General features: G+C 49.0%; 1 protein-coding gene across 1 annotated transcript; it reads left to right on the top strand.

Annotated features, from left to right (window-relative positions):
* The first annotated feature begins 1,616 nt into the window (after positions 1-1,616).
* Positions 1,617-24,814, top strand: Tppp (tubulin polymerization promoting protein). The gene is made up of 4 exons (XM_057789667.1): positions 1,617-1,783; positions 10,538-10,855; positions 20,049-20,202; positions 20,469-24,814. The coding sequence occupies exons 2-4, from the start codon at positions 10,542-10,544 to the stop codon at positions 20,661-20,663; spliced, it is 663 nt and encodes a 220-aa protein (XP_057645650.1). The 5' UTR covers positions 1,617-1,783; positions 10,538-10,541; the 3' UTR covers positions 20,664-24,814.
* Positions 24,815-27,870: the final 3,056 nt, after the last annotated feature.

Here is a 27,870-nt window from a genome sequence, read left to right as displayed (position 1 = left end):
ATACATACATACATATATATATATACATATATATATATATATATGGTCTGGACCTCACCTATCTGCTCACACCTACAAAGAGATGCGATTTGGCTTGGGACACATACACCCTACAGAATTAATCAGAAGATACCCTAGGATGCAGGCTAGGCCCAGGCTAGGGCTGCCAGCAGCAGTAGGTGACTTCACGTGCCTACTTCAGGACTTCAGAGAGATACAAAGGCTGTCAACACATGCTCCTGCCAGGCAGTAACAAATCTGTGGAGCTGTTTGCTTGAAGACCCTGAAGCACTAGTTGCTCTCCCAGATTTGGTGCAGGGTCCCTGTACAGGTTGTCTGCAGGTGAGATCCTTGGGGTTTCAGCAGCTACCATGCTGTCAGAGGGTCAGGTCAGAAGACACTCTTCGAACCCTAAGGTTCATCAAGCTGACATCTTGGACCATGGTTGTTGACAGCTGGTCCTCCAGAACTTTACAATATTGATACACGTCTGCAGAGGACCTGGGTTTGGTTCCCAGCACCCACATTGCACTTCTCACAATTACCTGTAATTACAGTTCTAAGGTATCTAGCATACCCATCTGACCTCCAAGGGCACCTGGCAGGCAAGTGGTGACATACTGACGAACAGACATATACACATACCATAAATAAAAATAAAAAGTCACTTTTTGAAAATAGGCTGGTAGAAAGATAAACACAAATGCCAATTTTTCAATATATCACTTACATTTTGATTTCCAGGGGACGATGGGGATTGGGGCTTTGCAGAACTTAAGACAAGTGGCCAAGCCAGGACCCCATAAAGAACAGCTGAGTGATAGAAGAGGGCCCGGGTCTGGTTCCCACAGTTCTGTACTCATAAGACTTCCATTGTGGGAACTCGCAGGTGAGCAAGAATTAGAAGTGACTTTTAGTCATTTGTGAGTAGCTGAAGAAAGCAGGATTCTGGAGATTTGAGAGTCAGAGACCACTAGAGGGAGGGGTAAATTGCTCCAAGTGCCCAGGTGGGCCTAGTTCTTAAGTCCCAGAACAAGGTACCCTCAAGCATGAGTTAATGTGTCAGACACTCATCACCCCACCCCCAACTCCCCTTTGGGCTGACTTGGCTAGAGTCTAAGACAACCTGGAGGGCGGAGAAGTCTATTGCACCAAAGCCTCTGCCTCCAGCCCCGCTGCATCACCTTACCAACCCCATAATCTTCTACAGAGTCACCTTCTACCGAGGCAGGGAGGCCATGACCTCACCACAGAGTCAGCAGGGTAGAGATTCCGTGGCAAGTATCCCTAGAAGGAAGGAAAATCAGCAGACTCTCAGGATGTTTCTCAGACAGGTAACCGTAGCGGCCAGCATCTGCTCATGCGCATCAAGCTCTCATGTAGAAATCAGCAACCGGCTAAGCTCACTGCGCCACCAGCCTCAGCTTCCCCTCTTGGGACTGGCCGCACGCCCGGCGCCCCAGGGCCAGGTGTGCCCCACTAGCTCTTCCCCAACCATCGCCCGGTTCCCACGCTCCACAGCTCCACCGACGACCGCGCCCTGGGTCGAGCTGCGTCCAGAGGCCGGCAGTGCCTGCGGCAGCCTTGTAAGGCAGTAGCGGCCTCCGGTCTCGGTGCGCCGCGCTCCGGTCGGGAGGAGCCTCAGCGCGCGCCTAGGCGGGGCAGCAGGAGGAGGGGCGCGTGGGCAGGGCTGAAGGGCGGGGCCCGGGCAGGCGGCTCGGAGAGCTCAGCGCCCGGGGCGCAAGTCTAGTCGCGGAGGCGCACCAGTGGACTCATCTTAGAGGTAAGCTAGCGCTGGGCGCTGTCCGTGGTCCGAGGCACGGGTCCGGGGCCCAAGGCTCAGGGCGCCTCCGATCTGTGAGGCTGGTCACCTGCCACTCTCTGCAGCGGCGCGATCAGCTCCCACTGCTGGAGCGGTGGTTCCTGGAGACCTCGGTGCAGTGGTGTCAAGAATGGGTATGCGTTTACACTGAGCCAAGCGCATTGCGTCGCCACTTAATACGGTGGACTGAAAGCACCCCACGGTTCCCCACCAGACCCAGGTGCTAGGCCTCGCCGGGCCTCTGGTCGCTGCCCGTGGAACCTGGTGGGAAACGGTGTAAAGAGAAGCCACTGCCCTGATCCACGCATCTGGGAGCAGGAGCTGCCTGGGCGTTCACGGGTCTCGAATCCTAAGCCCGCGTTACGTCCTGCAGGTGACAGAGCCCATTCCCTCCTCCACCCTTCTTGCGAACCTGTAATGTCGCAATCGAGATGGCGAGGGTTCTGTCAGGGTCGCATCTTGAACACCCATGTTTGCGTGCGGGAGAGGGAGGATCCGAGCCTTCCTTGGCGGTTTCGGTTATGTAAACGAGGCCTTGAACGAGGTGAGGAAGACGAGTGGCCCTTTGTGGCTCAGCGTTGGACAGGCTCTGCTGTCCTGGTAATCGGTCCTGTGCGTGTCCTGGGTTTATGATGGCGTTTGGCCCACCGCCCATTTGTCTATCTGGCCTCTCTTGGCCGCGTAGGTGGCCTGAATAGGCGGTGTGAGCTCTCCAGGACTGGAGCAATGGAGTGGGGGGTTGGAGGGGCAGTTTGATTAGCTTTCGGCTGGGCTCTCTGGCCGCGGGCTGCTGTTTGTGCTCGCGTGCCAGCCCCTCTCCCATCACGTGACCCCTGAGGACTGGCGAGGAGGAGGGGCACAATCTGAGCTTAGTGTCTCTAAAGGACTCCTCTATTCAGAAAAGCTCGTGATTGCAACAGGGACCCACCCTTAGAAAAGGTGCCCTAATTCAAGTGACGCATTGAAAATCTTTGTCTTTACCGATGGCAAAGTGAGGGTAACGTGCACAGCTTGATCCTTGGGCCCACCTTTTCCATTCCTTGAGGTTGTGGAATATAGCTATTTTAACTATCACCTAAGGTTTTGGAAGTCTTTATAAACGTTAGAAATTTTCATTTAAGAAAATTGAAATCACCCATGAGGGGGTGGAGGCTTGTGAGAAATCTCCGGATTTTTCTGGAAATTTCTAGACCCTGAAAACAACTCTGCTGGGTTCCACAGAGGATGAAAACTGGCTTCTTCAACAGTGCCTGCTGGCCTATTTATAGCCCGCAACTGAAGGAGGAGCCTGTAGGAGGTGTGATTTCAGTTCTGCCAGGGGAGGGGACCTTGCAGCCTTGTCCAGCCCTCCCCACTCACCCAGCAAGGCTGTGCCCATCCATGCAGGAGAATGGAGCTTCCCACTTCTTACTGCAAGGAAGGGTTGGAGCTGCTCAGCCACAGGCTGGGTTCAGACATGGTGCCCAGCCCCTACCACCCTGGTGGGGTCTCCTACTGCTGGTAGGACTGGCTTCCTCATAGAGAAGAGTCAATATTTCAACCTTAGCATCCTCTATTTATGGCCAGGACTTCCCTTGTCCACAGCATCCCACTACCTACAACACCTCCCAATCAAAGCAACCTCACCCACGTCAGCCACCACCCATGGCCACATCCATGACCCACGGGAATCTCCTTATGGCATCCTTTATCAATGCCACCACTTATTTAGGGCATTCCCCACCTAGGGCCGCCCCACAGAGAACCTACAGTACCATCCCATAGCGCCTTCAGCTCTATGCCCCATCTTCCCTCTGCAGCACTGGGGAAGCCTCCTCCTGATGTCCTGTGCCAGTCCCAGAAACGGCCCTGCTTGGGTCCCAGAGGATATGGTTTCTGTGACCCACAGATGACTTACTGTTATCAGGGTAAAGTACATGGACAGAATGCAACTTCCTGATGATGAATGAAACCATTTGGGTCCATTATCTCTCTTCACTGTACAGTGATGTAATTCACAGCTGTGAGCTGTGGTGTCCTGTCCAGATGCCCAAATGTAAGGCTTTCTTTAGTCTTGAGAATGGTTCATGAATCGTATCCCAATCTCCTCTCCCACCTGCCAGGCTTAGTGAGCTCTGCCAGATGGCTGCCCCCTCAAGGTCCCTCCCACAGGGACCCTGCTTCAGTGCTGTAATTTCAGTTTCCTCCTGGCAGTCATTCCCATTGCCCTTTGCCCTGTGGTAGAACGTGTGGGAGTGGAAGGGTCTTATTAGTTTCACCTCATGAACATATATCCCTGCGCACTATCTTAGCTCCTGCCTGTGTTTTTTGACCTTTACACATATGAAATCATATAGCTACAGTTCTATTGAGCTGTCTTCTTTTAACTAGTGTTCACCTAAGCAGATTCACCCATGGCTCTAGTTTCCTGCTCTCTGAACCTCTTCTGTTAGCTGTCTTTGGTTGCTTCCCTGTTGGGAGATCAAGGATACAGATGCCTTGGACTCTTCTACAAACTGAAAGGCTCCTGAAGAACTGAAGTTCTTGGGCTTCAGATTATGAGCCCCTTCAGATTTAGTGAGCTGGGGGTGCTGCTTTATAGGGTGTCCCTCCGGCTGCCTTCCTCATGTGATGCTCTGTGTTTCACATCCCATCACCAACTGCCTAGGTCAGTCTTAAATATTCCCACCTTGCAAGGTGTGCCCGGTTTCTGGTTTGGGGTCGTGTCTGCACTTTCTGATTATACTAATGAAGCTTGACATTTCTTGTGTTCTCTGGCTCTCCCCTGGACTGTCTTGTTCTGTTGAGTAATCTCCTTTTTATCTAATTGATTATAGAGGCCTTTTTATATATTGGACAACTCAGTGTTTGTTGTATAGAACAAGAATCTTTCCTTATTTGAGCTTTGCCCTTTTAGTCTCTTAATACTCTTTGATAAGCAGAAGTTAACTCCAGTCTGGTGCGATTTAGAATCTTTTTTTTTTCTTTTGGGAGTGTGTTCTGTATGTTCTGTGTCAAGTCTTCCCTACCCAAGAGTATCTGGCTCTAGATGGACACAGGAGCTTAGCCGCCTCAAGTTCCCTGTGGATGTGACTTGTGCTTATTCTACATCTTTGTTTACCTGTCTGTGTACCCCCTTTCTCTGCTGCAGCACATAACAACTGGAAGTGAGACAGACGTCACAGAAGACAGTGCCATGGGTAGTTCTGTGCACAGTTCAGCCTACTTGGACTGACTTCCCAGGGCCTCTTGTAGCCCCGTCTGACCCTCTACCTCCGTCCTATGGCTTTGCACTCATGGGGCCTCTGCTGAAGTGGCTCTGTCTTAGAGTCCTGCTTCCCCTTCTGGGCAGAGCTTAGAAGCTATGTGTTGACAGTGACACTGAGTGACATAACATGACATAAACCCATTCTTCTGCAGTTCTGGATGCCAGAAGTTCAATGTAGAATGCCGTATTGGAAATATTTTGAAGGCTGGTTTAGAAATGGCGTTTGATCGGACGATGCATGATGGGATTTGATTTCAGTACTCTCTGCTGGCCTTAGACAGCTGTCTAGAGCCCGGAGCTCATACTAAATGTTAGATATGTAGGAGCTACCACTCTCTTACTCTCCACTCACATTCCTATAGCCATCGAGGGCCCTGGCTGGACAGGCTGGACAGTGGGGACAACCTGAAGGAGTCACTAACACTCCAGAATGTCTCATGGTTCTTCTACACGCTCAGTCTTAGACTTCCATTTAGTGATGGGGCTCGTTGCATTCGTCATTTTTAGAAGGTATTTCTGTGACCCCCCCCCACACACACACACAACCTTTACTGGTGGCTGGAGGCACACTCATTCATTGCTGGTGGGAATGCAAACTTGTGCAACCACTTTGGAAATCAGTGTGGCGATTTCTCAGGAAATTTGGGATCAACCTACCCCAAGATCCAGTAATACCACTATTGGGAATATACCCAAGAGATGCCACATCAAATGACAAAAGTATCTGTTCAACTATGTTCATAGCAGCATTGTTTGTAATAGCCAAAACCTGGAAACAACCTAGATGCCCTTCAATGGAGGAATGGATGAAGAAAGTGTGGAATATATACATATTAGAGTACTACTCAGCAGTAAAAAACAATGACTTCTCGAATTTTGCGTGCAAATGGATGGAAATAGAAAACACTATCCTGAGTGAGGTATCCCAGACTCATTCTCTTATTCTAGAACTGTAAACCAGACGTTCAAATGGTCACTCCTGAAAGTGGGCTGTATCCTTGTATTCCCTACCGAGGGGCAGTCAGGACTACATTGTAAGGAAGGCCTGGGAATTGCAGGAATGTAGGGATGCTGGGCAGCTGGGCAGAGCATCCAGTGGCTTTGGATCCATTTTTGTTGCATTCGATGGTGAATACAAAGAAGGACATGGGTGGGTAGAGGGGTCTAGGACTTTCCTCAGTTTCCTACCTTCCTTGGGTTCCTAGTCTCCTTGCCCAGGATTCCCCTAGCTTAAGTATGGGGTTTTCTGGGACATGTAGTCCTGCTCTACCTGTAGTCCAGCTCAGGCCTGGAATATAGGAAATGAGTGGACATGGATACTGGGCTCCCCTTTCCCTATAACACCCAGGAGAATTGTGTTCTGTTTGACCTAGAAACAGTGAGAATTTGGTTCTCAAGTCACCCTGGCCTTGGGACTCCAGTCCTAGTGACTGTTCTGAGACTGTGTACCATCCTGGTCAGCCCTAGTCATACTCTGGGCTGTAGGCTTCTGGATGAACTGTGTAGATATGGCACGGGTGACAAGGGGCCTGGCTGGGTCTCCTGATAGATTGGGCTTCTGGTATTGCCTCTGTGTGCCTGTAGGAGATTCACATTCAGAAAATGCCCACTTTGTGGGAGTTCACTGCACGGGATGGCAGTCTCCACTGATATAAGAGGCCACTCACATGGAGAATCCCAACGAGGAGCAGGGTGTATGACTGTATTATTAATGAAACAAACAATTATCAAAGGATGTGTTGTATATAAGTACACTCTGAAGTACAGAGCTTGTACAGGGAAGGCTGCCTGAGCCCCATCCTCAGACACTCTCTAGGGCTGGTTGGATGTGTCCAGATCCCACACAGTCAGCCTCACCCTGTTCTAACATGGGGTCCCACAGGACTCCGGACTTGGTGGGATGTAGTGAGGGGGAGGAAGTGAATTCCAAGTGGACTGTCCATTTCTTCTCATCTGAGACAGACTTCTCTTGTCTTTCTAATTGGCTGTCCCTGGCCTCTCTTTTGCTGATGAGGCCCGTGGGACTGAGAACGGCTCAGCTGGTGGCGTGGGTCTTATTCATGGACACTCATCACATTCACGGATACCGTCTCTGCTCATGGGCACCTTGTCCTGGTTGTAGGAATCTAGTTGTAGCAATAGATTCCTTTCCCTGCTTACAGACAATTTTCTGATCCCCTTATTCCATTTCTCCTGTCATGGGGCTGTACCCCGAGGTATGTAGCAGTTGATTCTTGGTGACAAAGTCTCTCCTTTGTCACCTTTAGGTTTTTCTTTCTTTTTTGATGGTGGAGGTACATGTATACAAATTTTTCATTCTGAAAAATGGAGTCCAGTTGATTTCCTGTGGTCTTCCTTGGAAGGAAGGCTTGCGGTATATGGGATGCAAGAAACCCTGCCTGAGTTAAAGGGTCCTCAGGGTTTGCAGAAAATCCTGTCTCTGACATCTGCCCATGTGCCCTCCCACTGAAGATCTGTAATTCTACCTCTAGCTGGCCTCCCTTGCCCTCCTCAGGCCTGGTCTGAAGATGCAAATCTGGTAACATAGTCTGTCCCCACACTCAGTGCTGCGGTGGATAAGTTACCATCTCCTGTCCTCCTGACCCCTCAGGGAACATGAGCCGTCATTGCTGGGTCACTAGCTGGTGCCCCTGTTCTCCTCCACCACACCTATTCTCTTGGCTCCCCAGGAAATCACTGGTGAAGGAGACTGGTCCAGGAAGGGGCGCATGCTGGTAGGATGAAGTTTGGGGTACATCCCTCCTGGTTGAGAGACAATGAATCATAGGCTATCAGGAAAGGGTTAAGATGAAGCTTGAGGTATATCCTTCCTGGCAGAGAGACAATGAATCATAGGCTATCAGGAAAGGGTTACAAGGCATAGCCTCTAGATACATACCTTGGAAGTGCAGAGTATACCTGAGAGTTGGTGCCTTCCTGGAACCTCTTCTAAATGGCCTTACTTCCCCGGTGGAAATCATAGGGACATGGTGGGACACACTAAGGTCTCTTTAAATTTTAAGTTTTCCTCAGATGCTGTGGGGCAGGAAAACCAGAAGGCCAGAGTCTTTGAATGGAGGTGGGGAAACACTGCAGCCGGCCGTCCTACAACACTAGGGGATTGTAAGGGAGAGTTAATCCTGTAGGTCTCCGTATTCCAGGATACCTTGGGTGAGGCCTTAATTCTCTTCAGATTCGATTTTCTCTCACTGCTGCCATCGTGAGCTAATGGAGCAGGTCACACTAGAAAGACAGCCCGTGGATAAGAGCCCTGTGTCCTTACAGTCCACTCTGATAGCACAGCAACCCTAATAATACTCTATTTGTCTTTGGATAGCCACAGTTAGGCCCTAACCCACTGTTACTTTTACTTTTAAAAACCTTTTGTGCTGTGCTATACAGGTAATACATGTTCAGGGTAAAGCAAAGCAAAGATGGAAGCAGAGTTTGGAGGCCTAATTACAGCCCCCAAGGTACATCCTGAGCACCACCCAGGGAAGGGTCTCAACTCCTGTTTCAGCCTATCCTTTGTGCAAATGTATTGCTGGTGCCTTGTGGTTGCTATGTAGTGGTGGTAACTCTTGCTGGGCTGATACTGCTGAAAAATCTTGGCACCGGGGCTTTAAAATAGTATGGCTATGCTGTCAGCTACTCGGTGTCAGCTGCTCTGCCACAGGGTCCAAAAACACTCCAGGCTGACTTATCCCAGGGCTGAGTTTAGGCAAGTTCTGCTTTCCAGACGAGAAGCAACTTGGATGTTGTTACTTCAGTCTCCTATTGATTTGTGCAGGTATCTTTCCGCCTGAGTTGCTGCCCTAACTCCTGAGTGATGATCACTCATCTTCCTAGAGTGTCACAACAACTAAAAGGCTCTCGAAGCTCCCTCTGCAATCCCTAAGGAGGAGTCCTACCCAGAAGCCTGTATCCTACAGCAGATGAATAGTGGTGGGGCTGCAAGTGAGGGCCATCCCCTGCCCGGAGACCTGTTCACTATCTCGCGGGGCCAGTGTGCTGTAGGAACCTAGACAGGACACAGGTGGCACTGGTCTGATGAGGACTGGCTGCATCTGAGTGAGACACATGCCCTCGCTGTCCTAATGTGCCTTTACCCTGCTGCTGGTTTGCTCACAGTTCCTTCTTACTTGGTTTGAATTTGTTGCTCACCAGGACCTTACTTGGTTTGAATCCGTTGCTTGCCTTAGTGTCCTGCAGTCCTCAGAAGGGCAGAGCCCCTCTCGTGTTTCAGTATCCTGTGAAGCCTGGGACAGAAGCTCAGATAACCTATCAGGTGCATGGAGTTGATTCACCATGAGTCATGTCTAGTGGGGATGAAGGAACTCCTGAGCTTCAACTTGGCTACAGCTTCCGATTTAATCCTGCTGTCCTCATCTGCCCTGTTCTGCACCCCCCCCACCATGAAGCTCCATTTTGGGGTGAATTGGAGTGCCTTAAGAAGAGGCTCTCATTAAAAAGGCTGAATTTTTCCGTTATACTTTTATTACCATTTTCAAAGGGGGTGAGCAAGAAGGGGATCTGGCTTTGTGGCTGTCATCTGTGTTATTCTGGATGTTTATGCAACTCATACCATCGAGAGTTCAGCAGGGGCCACATTTCACATCCCTTAGTGGTGAAGATATGCCTTGGCCACATTGGCATTGAAATCTCCAGTCTGGACAGGGCCTGCACGTTTCAGCTTCGTCACTGACCCTCTATGGAGTATGTGCCGGTACCAGGAGTTCTCGTTGCATTGAGCTGTTAAGCATTCAGTTCCCAGAGAGACGCTAACTGGGAGCTCAACATCCCTGCTCCCGAAGCTGGAAATGGCATGTGCCTGCCCTTGCTGGAACAACAGTGGCCACATTGGGATCACTGCATATTCTTGTGCTCCTGAGTCTTTCTGGGAGGTGGCACTACCTTCTCAGTCTTCTTAGTCCTTAGGGATGTCTGCCTCTCTTGGGAGTCAACAGCCCACAAAACCCAAAGACTATGACTATACTTCAGGCTTCTTTATGGGTTCCCTCCTCTGAGCCCAGGGGTCAACCACATGTTCTAGGATCCCAGAGCAGACCCTTACTGTGTGTCTACAGGATCATTTGCCACCCTAAATCATGGCTCAGTTCTGTTCAGAAGACTCAGATCTGAGGGACAGTGAGCATGGCATGAGCACTATCCCGGATCCTAAGGGTGGCATCATTTTATAGTCCCTAAACAGAACCCATTTTTGCTGAGTCAGACCCTGTCTCCTTTGCCTAAAGTGTGCATGTGGCAGGGTGGCAGGGTCAGTGCCAGGTCCTACAGCTGGGCCAACGCTGCTGGGCATCCAGCTCAGAGGGGTCCCAACCCCCAGAGAGGGTGCTTTTCAGTTCTTGCCATATCTTGTTGCCTGGTACCACATACTGCAGCTAGGACCAGGAACACAGATGGGCTGTGAGAAGCAAAATGACCCTTTTCTTCTTCTTCTTCCCTAGCAACATGGCTGACAGCAAGGCCAAGCCTGCCAAAGCTGCCAACAAGACACCACCCAAGTCCCCAGGAGACCCAGCCAGGGACAAGGCTGCCAAGAGGTTGTCACTGGAGTCAGAGGGTGCTAACGAAGGGGCAGCTGCAGCCCCTGAGCTCAGTGCCCTGGAGGAGGCCTTCCGGCGGTTTGCGGTACACGGGGACACCAGAGCAACGGGGAAGGAGATGCATGGCAAGAACTGGTCCAAACTGTGCAAGGATTGCCACGTGATCGATGGGAAGAATGTGACTGTCACGGATGTGGACATTGTCTTCAGCAAGATCAAGTAAGTGTCATGCGGGCTTAGGTGGCACAGCTCCTATCAGTAGTGGTGAGAGTCTGTGAAGGATCTTGCTTGCAGATTCTGGAGGCTTGAAGCTAAGAAGTGGGTCCAGAGCCTTTAGTGTTTGGGACAGTCTGAGGAGTACACTGGCCCTAAGTGCCTTGGAACTCCCTGGCCATGTCCTGAGCTATGGTCCTAGCCTCAGTCTTGTTGGCCTTGGATGTAGCCAGGGTGGGGGCTTCTAGCCTTGAGAAAACTTAATTAACTCTAACCAATACCCAGATTAGTGAGCTGTTGCTCAGGATCTGCTCAGGTGAACAGAGACCCAGCCGCCGTTGGCTGAGTCTATGAAGTTAGTGTGGGGGCCAGGCCTGTTTAGCCTAGTTTCCAGGATATGGTCGTGGCTCGTGACTCGCTCTTTCAGCTCTTTGTCCATCTCTGATAATTTTGCTCTTAAGAAATGCTGACACATGAAGACAAAGTGATAGGGATCAGAGAATGGCCATTCATCCCCTGTGTTGTCAAACATCAGTGTGCTGTCAGGTCCTGTGGTTGATCTCTGTGGGTGGTACCAGCTGGGCATTACTTCCTTCCCTGGCTTTGGGTGGGTGATGTGGTCTTCATCACTGTGGTTTCTGGTCATTGTTGGTGTTCTCTAGGTATAGAAAGTCTTCCCTGTGCCCTGGGTTGTACTTTGTGTACTCAGCCTAGAGGAGAAAGGAAGAGGTGCCCTGGCAGATGAACTCTTCCTGAAAACTCCAGCGAGTATCTCATGCCAGGAATTTAGGAATTCTTGGCAAAGTGGAGGGATTTAGCATGTGTCCCAATGGGAAGAGGTGAAGTAAGCCAGATTACCAAATACAGGGTACCATAACAAGGGGGTTGAGGATATTGACATCTTCCTGTTCCAGATGAAGCCTTCCTCCAGATGCTGGTTGAGAGAGATGAAGGAAGGCCGAGCCGGGAATTTCAAGGTCCTGGCAGCACCTAGGAAGGGACTCTGTGGAGATTAGTGAGCCAGAGCCTGGCTGTCTTCACCCATCCCAATGCTGATATCAACTAGGAGTTTGAGATTCTGCAAAGCAAGAAAATCTCAACCCCATGCTCCCTAGAGAACTTCCTATTGTACAAAGTACACAAGAGAGTGTGTGGAGAATCTTAGGTGTGAATGGTTGTAGAATCATTCAAAGTCTGAGAAAGCCTGAGAAATGTATCCCCAGGGGCTCTGCATCCTGACCCTCTTCCAGATCCCCACTGACCCTAGGGGGCTCTGAAGAGAAGTCAGAGCTGGTCCATTCTTGCTCTGTCTCCCCGTTGCTTCCAAACCCAATGAAAAGCTGGAGAAAAGACTCTCCATGGAGCCTTGACCTCTGAAAGCAGATGCTGTGTATACCCTAGTTACCCCTAGACCCTTTCCCCATCCATCTCAGTTCCTGTTCCTGTGATGTCTTAGACCTACTTTGGCCTGAAGTTCAGTTATTGTGGGTTAGGCTTTGAGGAAAAATTACGGCTAGTGGCTCAGATGTGATCACTTTACCCTGAGGCTCACTGCAAAAGCACTCATATATTTTCTTTTTCTGGCTGGGTTCCATTGCGATAATACTGGCACCAGTTCCTCTATCTGGGAGGCACTTGGCCAGGGGTCCTATGTACTTCTAGACTGTGGTCCTTGGGTTTCTTAACACTTCTTTCTCCTCAGCTTCATCTGTGTGCAATGCTGTGTGACCCTTACAGAAGAGGGTACTGAACATATTGTATTCATTCCATTGCTTTTATGGGAAGGGCCCAAGACAAAGCATCAGGAGATGGCTCTTTTCCCTGAGTCCCTAAATAGAACAACATAGTCATTAGAGATGGGAGCCATGAGGAGTTTACAGAGTATAGACAAGCACATGCATGCAGCAAGATGTCTATCAGCTTGAAGGACCTCCATACTGCTGCTGCTGCTGCATAGATGACCCAGAGATCTTGATGCTTATAGTCCCTGAGACCCTCTAAATTTCACCAAAGTGACTGCCCCTGAGTTTGGGTACTGACACCCACCATGGGGCTTGTCTGTGGGGGACTTTCCCAGGCTTGGTAGAGCTCACTGTACTGGTCACATTACCTGTCCTGCCTGTCACCTGGGGATGTGCAACCTCCTCAGATAAACTGGCCTTATGGGTTCAACTGGACAGTTCCAGGCAGGGACAGGCAGGTGGGTCCTAGTAAACAGAGGTGCTTTGGTAGGCTGGCCAGCCATGAGTGAGGGGCACTGACCCAGGCTGCAAAAATGATTAGCCCTAGAGCCTCTGATACAGCCAGTTCTCTTATCCTGGTGCTAAGAGTTCATGCTAGGCTAGTAGATGGGTTCCGCAACACTGAGACCTAGAAAACCTAGGTTAGCTGTGTCTAGCATGGGCATACAGTTAAAGATGATTGTTTTATGGACCTCACCACCTTGTCTAAGCTGGCAAATGAACTTGGACAGCTCCTCACCTTATCTCTCCCTGTGTTCCTTCTCCACCAGCAGGTGGCCTGTCTTACAGACCCAACCCTGAGCTTTCCAGAACCCCTGGAAGCTGTTCCTATACTGGGAGCATGCAGGGTGTGCCAGTAAGGCCAGTGAACTATTCCTGCTCTTCTCCTTAGACAGGCCCCTTATGGCACCATGTCCTCAGTAAACCCAGGGTACAGAATAATCAAGAACTAACCCAAGAACAGGGAGACCCAGAGACTTGTGTCTGTGAGGGCGCTTCTAGATGGTGTTGTTGGAAGACAGGAAGAAGTAACCTGCCCAGAGGTTAGTCAGCTTCTCCAGTTTCTTCTGAAGGAGGCTACCTTCCAGCTGTTGTGTGCCTTTATATGTTTCCCCACCCCATGTAGAACTTGGGTTTCTACAGCCTCCCAGTGGGTGGTAATATGTGGTTATGAGTCCTTTGAATGATGTGGGTCAGAGGACTGAGACCTCTAGCTCCACATGCCCTTCCTGCTGTGTGGGTGGGGAGGGCACTAGACTCATATGAGTGAGCCATGTGAAGGGAATGCTTGTTCCCAGACTGCAGCCCTTCAGATGCTCAGACTCTAGGACAGAGCCATTCTGTAGACTCTGGGATGCCTGGGAACCTTGGCGGGTTCCTGGAGAGCAAGTCCCTGCAGAAGCCCAGAGAAATCCCAAGACTATGCTAGTCTAGGCAGACAAGCTAGCTATACATGCTGTATATTCTAACACTATGTGTGCTTGCTAACACTATGGGCACACACTGGGGCAGGTCTAGTTGGCTGGCTGGGGAAGCCCAGGTAAGGATCCTGCACTAGAGGCCCAGAAACTCTGATGTTCCTTTTACCTTCACACCTGGATCCTTGAGACCCTAGAGGCTGCCATTCCTTCACCTATACCATCTTTGAATTCTCCTTCCCTCTCAGAACCTGGACTCTGTTGAGGTTCTCTATGACCTATGTCCCACTTGGGGTATCCCTATTCTTGAGGAACAGAAGATTCAGACTCATGTTGTCCTCAAGTATAGGGGTACAGTATCCCGAATACCAGGGTGGTGGGAGAATACTGAGAAGGATCCACAAGATGGACTGGGGAACTCTGGGATTGAGATTTCCAAGAAAATTGTGGCTGTGGTGGCACTGTTGGTATTATGAAAGCTGGGTGTTTGTGGTCCCTTGAGGGACAGCAATGGCAGCTGCAGAAGCCTTTGCCTCCTATGGGAGTTTGGGGCCTGGGAGGAAATTGCTTAGGTACCTACAGGAAGTTGCTGACTCTGACAGGACTTGAGAGAAAAAAAGTCCAACTATTTCTGTTTTGGGGCAGGTTGCCATGGCTCTGCAGGCGTGGCGCCAGCTGGGGTATCTGCAGTCTTTGTTTAGGTCCTTGTCACCATGGCAGCGCTTGTTTGTTTTGATGTTACTATGTGTTAAATTTTAAACAAATTTCTCGAAGCTCTATACCAACTTTTATTGTGGACTACTGTTAAACCTAGACTCTCCATTCTGCAAAAGGCTCAGCATGGCCAGACTCCATACCGTTAATGGAGACCTGACACCAAAGCAAAGCCAGTGGGTGAAGCTTGGGGCACGCCTGGGGGCCCTAGGGATTGTATCTCTGTGTGGCTGTCTACAATGGGTCTGTGTTCCTGAGTGTCTGGTGTGTACCTGTATATGCTGGTGGAAGAAAACATGCAGGAACTTTAGGGTTGGGCTGGGCTTACCTATTGCCTCCTTACTTTGACCAACGTACTACCAGATGAGGAAGCCCAGAAATCTTTGACATTCCAGGGCCTGGATTGGGTGCTGGGCACCCTCCAGAGTAAATGCACGGATTCCTGCCAATACTACGCAGAGTCAGAAAGTAACTTGGCTGGGGTGGCAGGGCTGGGTGTCCATTATGTCTAGATATAGGTCAGAAGGCAGCAGAGCCAGTCCCTACATGTAGAAAGCAGGGTCTGGATTTGTCTAGCTTGAGGATTTGTCAGCCATTGCTAAGTATATGAACGACTTGGTCTTCCTTACAAGCCACAGCTAGTCAGCGAGGCCTGCTGGGATTCTTCTGACATCTGTATGCTGCTGAAGAGGTTCAGCATAGCACCCACGTAAGCTAATGTAGCCCATTACTCCTAGGAACAAGCCCTAGGACCCTGAAGAGAGTCCTAACAAGAGTTTCGGAAACCCACGGGAAGGACAGGGCTCTGTCTGTACCCACTCAAACATCACAGAAATCCAGGTGTCAAGGACCCTGGACAAGTGAGAACCCCTGGAGGCAGCCTCTGTTTCTGACTGTGGGACCCACCCAGTTCCATTCACCTGTGGCACACATGTCCCTGGAGCTCCTCCTTCAGGCTCTACTTCCTGGGTCTTGGGTAAGATTAACAGTCATGTGATCTAGGGGAAAGTGGCCTGACCCTGCAGGCCTTGAATGGAGCAAGATCCTGCACGCATCCTAGTCTTCAGGTGTCCCAGTGTCTGGAGACTATTCTTACTTCTGCATGGCCCTCTAGTGGCTACACATGGCAGTGCAGAGTGACCCCTTAGATGCTTGTGGGGAACTCAGGGTTCTGACCTCTGTTTGAGGGACAGACAGGACATGTAGAGGGTTTTTTTTTTTTTTTTTTTTTGCCTGAAAGTCATTGAGTTAGTGGTCCCTGTGGCCTTGTGGTCAAGGCTTCTTCTGCTCTGGCGAGTCTGAAGTAACCAGGCAAGATCAGATGCATCTGTTGTGATGAGAGGCAGCTTCCTGCACCTGAGCTCCTCCACCTTGCCTTGGAAGTCGGCTGGCCAGTGCATGAAGGATATGTAAGAGAATGAATACCCAAAAGCTGTCTGAACAGCTGCAGGAACACCTATATTCATGACTTATCCCTACTCAAACTAGGTCAGAGCCATGAGGGGTGGGGGTGGGCAGATGTGGTGCTCATTTGGGGTCACCTGGAGAATGTTTATCCCATAATCTCCAGCCCCTCAGAAAACACAAAGAGACAAGTGAGAGGGGGCTTTAAAGATGATTTGTTCCCAAGAGAAGGAAGTGGCAATGCTGCAGGTCACAGATGCCCCCTCTGGGCAAGCGTAGACATGGAATATGCCCAGAGCATTACCACAGCAGTGTTGCTGCTTGGCCTCTGATTTCCTGAACCAGGCAGAGTCCCTGTGGCTGACTGGCATCTAGGCCCCTCTAGGCAGAGAGCACATCGCCTGCTCCCAAAGGATTTCTTGAGTCCAGTGATCTGCCGAGGGTACAGAGAACTGACAGGCCCAAACTTTCAACATCAGCATTGTCTTTGGCATAGAGCCCAGGACTGTGTCTTGAGGTAGATGGGCAGTCAGTGGGCATGTGAGAGACCTGATAAAGGTGCCTGAGGAGAATGACCAGATTTCTGCACCTCCCTTGAACACTAGATTTAAAGAGTCAGAGACACTGTTAGCAACAGGCAACTCAAGGCTCATGGCAGCCGGGGCTGCTCTGTGGTGCAGCAGGCTCATGTCAGCTCCTGCGTTGTTCCTACAGAAGAGCCCCCAGAAGGGGTTCCTATGAGGAAACATCCCTGCAAGGCAGGATCCTGGCCTAGATGGTCCTCATCACCCAGGGGTCCCTTCCAGATCCTTCAACTGCACTCAGACCACATGTATAGAGAGGGTCTATCTTTCTACTCCTCAGAAGCACCTTTTCTGCCTGCATGGTATCTATCTATAAACTGCAGGAACTAAGATCTCAGGCATTCCTGTCCTGTCCTGTGTGCTCCATTGTCTCACCAATTACAAGTTTCGTTACTTGAGTGTAGCTGGAGTTATAAGAGTTATTACTCAAGCCTCCTTCACAAAGGTGACGAACAGACTGGGACAAGGGGCTCTGTGAAAGTCCCAAGCTGAGGTGGGGAGTGGTCGTGTCTATGATATTGGCCACAGAGGAATAGACCTTCCTCAGAGGGCTCTGCTGCCTGATGCTGGGTCTTGACCCCCTATCCAGGTTCCAGGATTCCCAAGAGACTGAGAAAGTTCCCTACATATATGGGGGCAAAACGTGAGAAGCAATCCCAGTCTCCTGGAGTACATTTGAGCAGACACCCTCTTGTAGGCCAACTTCAGACAGGCTGGGAGTCAAAGCAGGAAAGGCCAAACCCTAGGAAGAGCCCTCAGTCCTGGGAGCTCTAGATATAGGCTCACTGTTTAAGAGAAACCTGCAGAGGTTTTCACATTGTGAGGAATAAATGAACATTGTCTTCCCAGAGCTAGTTGGGGATTCTGCTTCAAGAAGTGCCTGGGTCTCCTGGGAAGAGTTCTCTGTGAACTGGGCACCAAGATAGGACCCACTCTCCCCAACAACACAGACTTGTGGGGACACAGGCCAGCAAGGCATTCTTGGTACCAGTGGAACAAGCATCCAGCTCTATCTGAATGTGGCCTGTGATGGAAGAGTCCCTCCAGTTGCCCCATCCCCCAGTGACTCATGCTGGTAGTGCCTGGTGCTGAGGCTGCCCAGAAAGGGCTGTGTGCCCCAGCAGCAGGTTGCCAGGCTGGCCTTTAGGCCTGGCATCCTCATGTCAGCCCAGGAAGGGTTGGGAATAGGAGACAAGAGTGCCTTTGACTTCTCAGAACAAACAGAGCAGCCCTGAGGGGCCTTAGATCAACACACACCCCTAAAGTCCTAGTAGAGAGGGAAAAGCTGTTAGCTCCAGGCACCACTGGACTGTGAGGCCAACTGGTCAAGTGCCCTGAATCACCGAGTATTGCAAAGGTAGCTGGTTAGTGTTGGGACTGAGAACACTGAAGGACTGGAACCCATGAAGGCACAGGCATCTACTGAGGCCCCATTGTGTTGTATCTTGGATCCAAGTGCAATGCCTCAGTAACTTCCCCAGTCTCCTGAGTACGGGTGGCCGACAGCATGGGATTCTGTGCATTTCTCTAAGGACGCTGGCTCAGCTCTCCTCGTTGTTTGGTTAGAATGCCTTGTGTGTTCAGGACCAGAGCAAAGTGTGAGACTCTTCTATGACCAGTAAAAATTCAGGCTGTGTGGCAAGAGTAGTATTTTCATGTCTGGTTCCTTAGCCCAGCCACTAGGGGTCCACTTTGTGTTGTCACTGGTGTGTCCTCCCAATGCTGTCCACAGAATGCTTTATCAGGCCACTGCTAAAGGACATTTGGGGGGTTTTCAAGTTTGAATGACTGAAGAAAATCTGTATAATGTTCACAAATGGGTTTAACATGAGCTTAAATCTTCATTTCTCTTGAAGCAGCTCCCCCTCCTCCCCAAACACACAAAGACTGGCTCATGGTCATGCCTCCTTGGCATGCAGCATTCAGTTTCTCTCATTACTTATGCTATTCCCATGGTGACTTCCTGTGTGATGGTCCCCAATCAATGGGTTTTCTTTGGTGAGGTGTCTGGTTCAAATACTTGGCCTGTTTGAAATTTTCTTTTCTTACTGTTAAGCTCTTCACATATTTCAGATACAAGCTCCCTTTAAAATCTGTATGTCCCAAGTTTTTTGTGTTTGCAGCTCTGGTATTTATCTTAATGTCATTTCAAAGAACATGGCTCTCAATACTCTGAAGGTCAGTCAGCCTGTTTTCTATTATTGAACATGATGGCTTAGCATCATTTCTAAGAAAACCTTGCCCACCCTAAGGTCACCCAGGTTATATACCAGATATACTTGAGGAACTTGGCTCTGGGGTCATGCTCCGAGTACACTCTGCATGTGGTATGAGCTGTGGGTCCTAGTTGGTTAATTTTGCAGACATATTTGGTTTTTTTTTTTTTAATAGTCCTTTTCTCCTTGACCTTGTTCCAGTCAGGCTGTGTGGGTGTTTCTGGGCTGGATATGCACTGATCTGTACGTCTCAGACCTGAGTATCTCTCATGCTGTCTCCATGCGGCTTTATCAGGTGCCTTGGAATAGTGTAGTCTCAGGTCTCCTGCTTTTTGTTTTCTTAAACTCATCTTGGCTGCTCTGGATCCTATGCTGATGGTCAGCCATAAAAGCCCCACTGGGATTTTGCCAGCTCTTAGCTCTAGTTAGTGTGAGTGGTGGCCTGCCTGGCCATAGGAGGTAACTTATCTCGGGCCATTTGATTAAAACTCCACAGCATCATGCAGGACTTGCACATCTGTGCCTCGTTCACATTATGTCAAAACATTGAAACTTCACTAATTTGGATTAGTTGCAGGTGAATGCCAAGTTGAAAATGCTTTAAAGTTACTACAAATAACTTTTTAAAGTACTTCCTGAATAGCCTTTGCAGGGAGGAGTCTGTGAAATGACAGGCTGAGATGCTCCCTGGTGGCCAGGTGTACATGGTGGTGAGGGCTCCTGCTGACCAGGCTGCTCACACTGCTCAGCACAGGTCTTACGGCCCCTCCTAAGTGTGCCCTACTATGATACCCATGGCCTTAGGCCCCATGGGCCACTTCTGACCCAGGTTTAGGCCTGGGCTCCCTCCTGCTCCTTGACTGGTTAGGGTGTCTCTGGAAGAGATAAGGAGATCTCTTTTCCTGGTTTTCCCTCTGCTCTCCCATAGTGTCCATTGTGGAACAGACAGAAGAGCCCCGACACGTGGCAATTCTTAAAGAATATGCTTCCTTATTCTTTCCAGGCTGTTGGCAGTTGCTGGTGACTTTTAGCTGTGACCAGTAGGGATCAGGGGTGGTATACATGCAGGATTGGTCCCAGAGAACTGCTGCCTGAGGACTTACAAGGTCTGTTACCCACAGAGGGAAGTCCTGCAGGACCATCACCTTCGAGCAATTCCAGGAGGCGCTGGAGGAGCTGGCCAAGAAGCGGTTCAAGGATAAGAGCAGTGAGGAGGCTGTGCGTGAGGTGCACCGGCTCATTGAGGGACGAGCGCCAGTCATCTCTGGTGTCACGGTGAGGAGCGAGGCACAGGTGGGACTGAGCACTCATGATTGCATCTGCCTTTGGGGAAACCATGGCCCCACATACCTGTTAGCCCTATACGTCTGGGGCTAACCTGGAGCCAGGAGAGGTGATCCCTTGTCTGGACATGTGGCCTAGTAGATTCACACCCTTGCCAGCTCCTTCTACAGCCCATGCCACCTCCCACTGAAATGTGGCAATTCTTACCCAGCTCCCTCACTTGGTGTGTACTAACACCCTCTTCTGTTCTCTTTCAGAAAGCTGTGTCCTCGCCTACGGTGTCACGGCTCACAGACACAACCAAGTTCACAGGCTCCCACAAAGAGCGCTTTGACCAATCGGGAAAGGGCAAGGGCAAAGCTGGCCGCGTGGACCTGGTGGATGAGTCAGGTTATGTGCCCGGCTACAAGCATGCAGGCACCTATGACCAGAAGGTGCAGGGGGGCAAGTAGCCTTGCAGGCCGAAGTTCTGGACACTGCAGGTGCCAAGCACAGGACTGAAACCCATTGCACTTCATTACATTCCTATGTTCAACTGGGCAGAACTCAAAATGCACCTCCACTAGGCAATGGTGGGGGCAGTGCCCAGGCCTCCTCCTGCTGGGTGCTTTGACACTTCTCTCTCAGACCCCAGGTGTGGGCCGCGATTCATTGTCCTTCCCTAACATACCTGCTCTGTCCACAGCTGGGAAGTGGACTGCTATTTCCAAACTGTCTCCCAGGATCATACCATACTGGCCACTTGACCTGCAGGTAACGGGGTGTTTGAGGCGTTGGTAGGTATAAGGATGAGCAGAGCAGACATCAGAACTCACACTGACTTATCCAGACACTTCTAGAGCAGTAGGAGCTAAGCAACTAACCAAGTGCATAGAGTAATCCTAAACAGGCCTCTTTCCTGACCACGGGAAGTGTGTCACTGTGTATGTGGAACATCACATTAGTACACAAACACACACACAGACACGCACACACATATACATGCTCATCAACCAAGTCTGTGCTGAGAGTGGCCAAGAGACAAGGAAGCACCTGGTGACCAGGGGAGTGACTTGGAGCATGAAGCTGGAAGTTTTTTCAGTGCCGTTCTGAGAAAGGATAAGACTATGTGCTTGGTCTCAAGAGTGATCCAGAGAGATCCAGAACATGAGGCTGCCATGACTTTCTTCTTGTCCTGTCCCATTACCAGCTTGGGACACACAGGATGCTGAGACATTTGGTCAGGACCAGGCCTGAGCAATTGTTCTACTGGGCTGAGATGGGAGCTTTTGCCAAGGCAAGTTATGCTGTGCCTTGTTCAAAAGTATGTATCTTCAGCTCTATGAAGCCACCTCTCGGTTCAGTTTTCCTAACCTTTCTCTTGAGTGCAAATGCAGGCAGGGCACTGGACACCAGAAGTAGCTCCCCCAAAAGACGTGCAGCATCTACCAGGGGCTCTCTTTCTGCCACAGGAGAGAACACATGACTCAGCTCATCCATGTGTGAGGGCACCACTTATGCAGGCCCAACGGCATGTGCTGCCATCATTACAGTTCCACAACTGTCCCTTTGCATTAACACAACCCTACCCTTGCATGAAACTTGCTAAACTACGTGGTCTTGTTCTTAGAAAGAACCCGCAGTGGTCTCAGGACATGGCTACCAGTGCAGGTGGTTGTTGAGGATGGGACATCTTACACGGCTTGGCACAGCACAAGTAGACAGCAAAGATGCTTTCCTCATGGTCACAGCACACAGTTACATTGTTCACTCCTCTGGGGCCTAGAGAGCAAGCCTTCACTGTAGCACGAGGGAAGACTGCCCACTTGCCTGAGCAAGAAACACAAGGCCCTCAACACAGCCACAACTGGAGGGTAGAGATGGTCCAGCAGTCAATGCCATCCCAAGATTCTGGGAGTCTGCAGTACCTGGCATTAAAAACCAAGTAGTTGCACCTCCATTCTGTAATCTGGCCTTGCTGGTCTGGTGAAATAAAAGGACACTGGCACTTCTCACGCCTTTCTCCAGAACCCCTAGTCCCCACGTGGCTGGTAGTCTCTTGATCCGAGGCTGTTCTTTTCTACTGCCTATGAACAGCCTAGTTCCCACCAGCATAGCTGAGTGAAATGGAACACATGCAAACCCATCAGGAGGTGACTGCATATGGGTCAGGGCCGAGGGACAGGCTAGGGTAGATTTGAGGCTCGCTATACCATGCAGTGGGTCATATGTTTTCCTGACCCCATAGTGTATCCTGGACACAGTCTCCTATTCAAAGGGCCGAGATGCCAGACTGACCACGGTTGCCTGCCTAGGAGCACCTAGGAAACAGTGCAAATGTCCAGCCTCATGGAGGAGCTCCGCTATAAACTGGCCACATTGCCCAAGAGCTGGGCACTGAACAGAACAGTGCAGAGTGGCAAGCCCGTAAAGGTTCTGGGCGAAAGGCAAGAACTACCATCTCAGCTCCCACCCTCACCCCAGTGAAATCCTCAGCAGAAGATAAAGACTTCAGAATGCATTTGGGTCTGGGTAGTTGTTCCACCAGTGTGAGATGGGAGCTGTTGCTCTAATACAACCTGGGCTCTGTAAATGAAAACTGGGTCACTGCCTTGCTGGCCCTCACTGTCCTCGCACAGAACCCAAGGACAGTCCAAGGCCCTCACATGTAGAATTATGCCAGACGAGTGGTCTTCATTGTGTCCCTTCTTACCCCCAGTTTCCTCACAGCACCTTTCTTTAGTCAGTGTTAAGTTTAACTTTGAAAATACACCTTCCCTCTAGATGATGTCATCTAGCAAGGAAAGGGCAGTAACAATTAGATCACGAAGACTTAACTGTTTCCATATCGTCAGTTTAAAGTGTCTATGGAATCTGTGTGGCATCTGTGTACCCTCTCGACATAGAAACTGATTGGACTCCAACTCTTCTGCACAAAACAGATGTGCATTCTCCTCAGTTTCTGATTTGAACACACAGGTAGGGTATTTGTCTCTGTTGCATGTTTTATGCGATACCAATTAGCTTTTACTAATCATGGATAAATAGAATTCAGTATCTATCTGTGAATAAAAAAAAAAACCCAACAACTGCATAGCATGTAAACTGAGATCCAGGGCCATGTGCTATTAGGTGACAGACACACAAGAGACAGGGACAGGTTCTTTCAGAGGAGGACAACCAGGAGATGACCTAGGAGACAGAGACATACTCTGCTGTGAGCTGACACCCAGGAGACAAAGACAGGTTCTCTTAAGCTGTGACAGCAAGAAAATAAGGAGAGGTTCTGTCAGGAGCAACACTCAGGGACATGGGTTGGAGTGACAGAGATGTTCTGTTGCAGGTGACACTCAGGAGAAAGATACAGGTTGCAGGAAGAACAAAGCAAACGGTATCTAAGTGTCAGGGAAGGAAGGTAGGCAGGCAGGAGGGTGCTTGCGAGCACTGACTCTAGTAGAATACTTATTTATTTCTATTTAATACTATAAGATAAGCAACTAGTTAGTGGGAATGTTTTACCAAGATCAAAGTTCAAATTTCATGTTTAAATATTGTCGAGAGATCTATATTTATACTGGAGTATTTTTACACCTTTCAGTATCCTATCTTACACAGGGGCATAGGGACATTACGACGGATGGAGATAGCTATGAAATGGGCTGCACTCTTCTGCAGTCTCTTCCAGAGATGACGGTGCCTGCCCTGGGCTGCCCCAGTGCCTGTTTTAATGAACAGTCTTACTGGCACGCAACTGTACCCATGCATCTACATACTGTTCTGTAGCTGCTTTGGCATGAGATCTGGCTGGGAGGATGGAGACAAATGCCACGGCACAGACACCTATGGTATCTGCCACCTGTTCCCTTTCAGGAAAAACTGCCTGTCTGTCTGCCTGGCTCACGCTCCCTCTCTGCAGACTTGTATACTACCTGGCTACAGCATGGGCACATGGGAAAGTCCTGCCCACACCTTTTAAGTATGGCAAGGGTAACAATTTAGCTGTACTGTGAAGACATCAATAGACGGAATATCCTCCCAACACTGAGCCAAACTGCTCTTCTTCACCAATATACTACTGACCATTCTGAACTTCACGGTTCAGGGGTGTGGCCATCTTGGGACGCTTAAATTATCTCTTCCTTTAGACCTCTTAAACTAAACCAAGCCAAACAACAAAGGAAGCCTGTACAACTTAAACTTGAAAGGAATAATATGCTACTACTACTAGTTTGTACTAAGTTTTTTTTTTCAAGAAAGGGAGTTAAGTTTATATATATATGTGATATATATTTTTACACTATTTTATTAATGTTAAGGAATATGGAGTGTATCACTTTATCAGTGTGATGGGTAATGTTGATGTCATGGGTGTTCTGACTCAGAAAGACACTTATGCTGACATCTAAACCACACTTGCTCAAAATGTCTGTCAGGTCAGGACAGCCCTCCTGTCCCTGCTATAGAGTGCAAGGCATCTAGTCACCTGTTGGACATATCATCATGGCCTGGCTCATACTGCTTTAGTGAAACAGCTTGTGTCTATCAACATTTTGTTCATTGTGTTTGCTGTTATTAACATTGTGTCAAGTTGGTAAAGTGATGAATAAAGGTGTTAAAATGTGGATTTCTAGTTTCCTGGGAGTGTATGCTGTGTATACTAGCTGCCACATCCTCTGGTCAGCAGGGCCTTCATACTTGGGTACTAACACAGAGGTGCCTACAGTCATTCCTGCGTCAAAGCTCAGCAAAGAGCCTCATATTACTCTCTCTCAAGGGGTTTTCTGCTTCCTAGCTTAGGCAGGACTGCAAGGGCACAGACCAGATTCAAGGCCAGGTCTGGCTTTGGTGCAGCCCTTATGTGAGGCCCAGACTTAAGGTGATTATTCCTAAACTGCATCACAAAATACAGCACTCCAAATGGAGGCACATCATCAAGCTCATGAGTAGAATTCAGGTCAACCTCAAATGCTAGTCCAAGGTGGTTGCTGCTCAAGAGGGGGAAAATGGTTTTTGAGAAATGTGATAATTTGCTACCAGTAGACAAATAAATTCACAAGGAAATGTCTGACATAAAGTAAAGCAAAGAATAAGCAGGCAGATGGCTTCAGGTTAACAGTAACTATGCACATACTTTGTGAAGCTAAAAATATTTCATTAAGAAACTTGGGAACAATCAAACCCAAACCCAAAGGTGAACAAGCTCTTGTGTACTTTGGAGGTATCCAGAGTGCTAACCAGCTCCTTGATTAGCAAGGGTAGCGGTGCTAAGAAGTTAACAATCTAAAAGTGGCCAGGAGTGGTGGTGCACACCTTTAATCCCAGCACTCAGAAGGTAGAGGCTAGAGGATCTCTGTGAGTTCAAGGTCAGCCTGGTCTAAGTGGTGAGCACTCTAGGCCAGCCAAGTCTACGCAGTAAGGACTGCGTCTCAAAAAAAAAACCAAAAGAACAAAAAAACAAAACCCAGAAAAACCAACCACCCACAAAACAAACAAAAAACAAATAACGATCCTGGAGCCAGAAAAAAAAAAATCACACTAGAAAAAAATAAACAAAATGTAATGGCAGATAGAACAAAACGAAAGAAATACAAAACAGGAAAACCGATGAAACAATAAACCCAAACTCATATAATGCCATGAGTGACATCGGGAAGCTGGTTCAGCAGATACATAGATACACGTAAAGGACAGCCAGCAGAAGGAAAGCTCCAGAGTTTACCATCAGTGACTCACTGAAGACGGGGATACCAGGCCTACCTGTTTGCTGGCTTGATGAGCATGTCTGTAGTGTGAAAGCTGAGGCAGAGCCAAAGGCCAGAGGCTATCCTCTTACCCAGATACTGAGGTCTTATTTAAAAGCTCAGGTGTCACAACATGTCTACACATTGGCACAACTTCTAATACTGGAGCTATTAAAACGCAAATAAAAGATTACCAGTTTTACACGAAAAATAAGCTGAAAACCAAGGCAATATAAATTAATTCAAAGATATACAGGACTTACAAAAATTCGAACGGAAATAGACACCTGACTATATAACTCCTGACTTAGGGTTAGGAGCTACAGAACATAGCTGAAAGCCCCCTAAAGCCTCAAAGTTGAGGCTTGAAACTCACTCACTGCCCTGAACACAAAATCCACCTGGGCCAGAGCAGGGTTGGGCAGGAGACTCTTTCTGACCTTGTGAGGCAGAGACCAAGGTCCATTAGGACAACCACTGAAGTGGCTCAGCAACTGGCGCTTCTGGTGTGTGATCCTGCCAGGACACACCCCAGTTCCTCACACATTGTTGCCTCTATTAGTAACATGGTCCCAAATCAACTCAGGAGAGGCTGGGCTGTGGCTGAGAACAGGCTCTGCCACACCTTGTAACAGTCATATTGAACTGGTATAAAATAAACACAAAGGAAGGTCCAGGCATCAGTGACTTCACCAGCAAGCCCTACCAAATGTCAGGGATGAAAAGATTATAAGTGTATTCTCCTTAAAGAAAAACGGGTGACAGCACAGTGTTGCAGATCCAGATGAAGCAAGGACAAGGATTGTAAGTCACTGTTACCTGTCGCTGTACTGCAGCAAAAAATGCATAGTTCTGACTAAGCGTCAGATACTGTTACAGAATTTACTTATGCTCACTCATTCAGAAGTCAGTACTCAGCAAATTGTGAAATGCAAAGGATCAAAACCAGGCAGACATCTTGAACATAAGATGGAAGGATATGTCCTAAAGAAAGTACCAGTCCAGGCAAGACTGAGGTGGAAATGCAGGTGTTTTCAGGGAATCCTGGGGCTAGGGCAACCGTGCAGATCCCTGGAGAGCAACGGCAGTAGACCCTAACCTCCATAACAACCACAGAAATTCATTCTAGGTGGAATACACACCTAAAAACTCTAAATAGACAAACTACCAAATATTCTGGAAGACAGACTCCTAAAAGAAAGAACAAAATTTATTACTCAACATACCCCCCACCCAGCAGTCAACACACAAGACTTTTGAGACCTTAAGACCAATTTCTGCCCTCTAACAAGCAAACAGCTCTGAGGCAGACATTAGCTAGTCATCCTCTAATTCAAATCCAGTCAAGAATCATTCACCTGGAAGCAGGATCAGATCTCACAGGTTGAGGGCCATGACTGCCTTGGAACTTCAGAACATAATAGGACATAACAAGTCTATAGTGATATTTTTCTTGTGTTTTAGTAAATAAAGCTTGCCTGAAGATCAGAGTGCAAAGCTAGCCACACTAGTCAGCCCCACAAGCCAGGCGGTGGTGGCACACACCTTTAACCCCAGCAACCACACTAGTAAGCCACAGAGGCCAGGCGGTGGGACACACCTTTAATCCCAGCACTAAAGAAGCATATAGGGCAGGATGAGACAGGAATTTGCTCTCTTTTCAGTCTGAAGATTTCATAGAGGCAAGAGCTCTCTACTGGCTTGGCTGTTTTGCTTTCTGATCTTTAGCTTGAACCCCAATATCAGTCTCTGGATTTTTATTAGTCATGCTATTCAAGTCCACATTTTCTCCTGTTTCTGACTGGCTAAAAACTATGGTTCTTTTAACTCCCTTTTTAGAGTCAACTAATTTGCTTAGGCAGATTTCAGAACTTAGAAAGCACATTAACAATTATAAAGTCCCTACAATGGATAGAGATGAGAGAGGTGGGATGAGGTG

Source organism: Chionomys nivalis, chromosome 15, assembly GCF_950005125.1.
Source record: "Chionomys nivalis chromosome 15, mChiNiv1.1, whole genome shotgun sequence".
Classification (NCBI taxonomy): domain Eukaryota; kingdom Metazoa; phylum Chordata; class Mammalia; order Rodentia; family Cricetidae; genus Chionomys; species Chionomys nivalis.
This window is presented reverse-complemented; position numbering and strand designations above follow the sequence as displayed.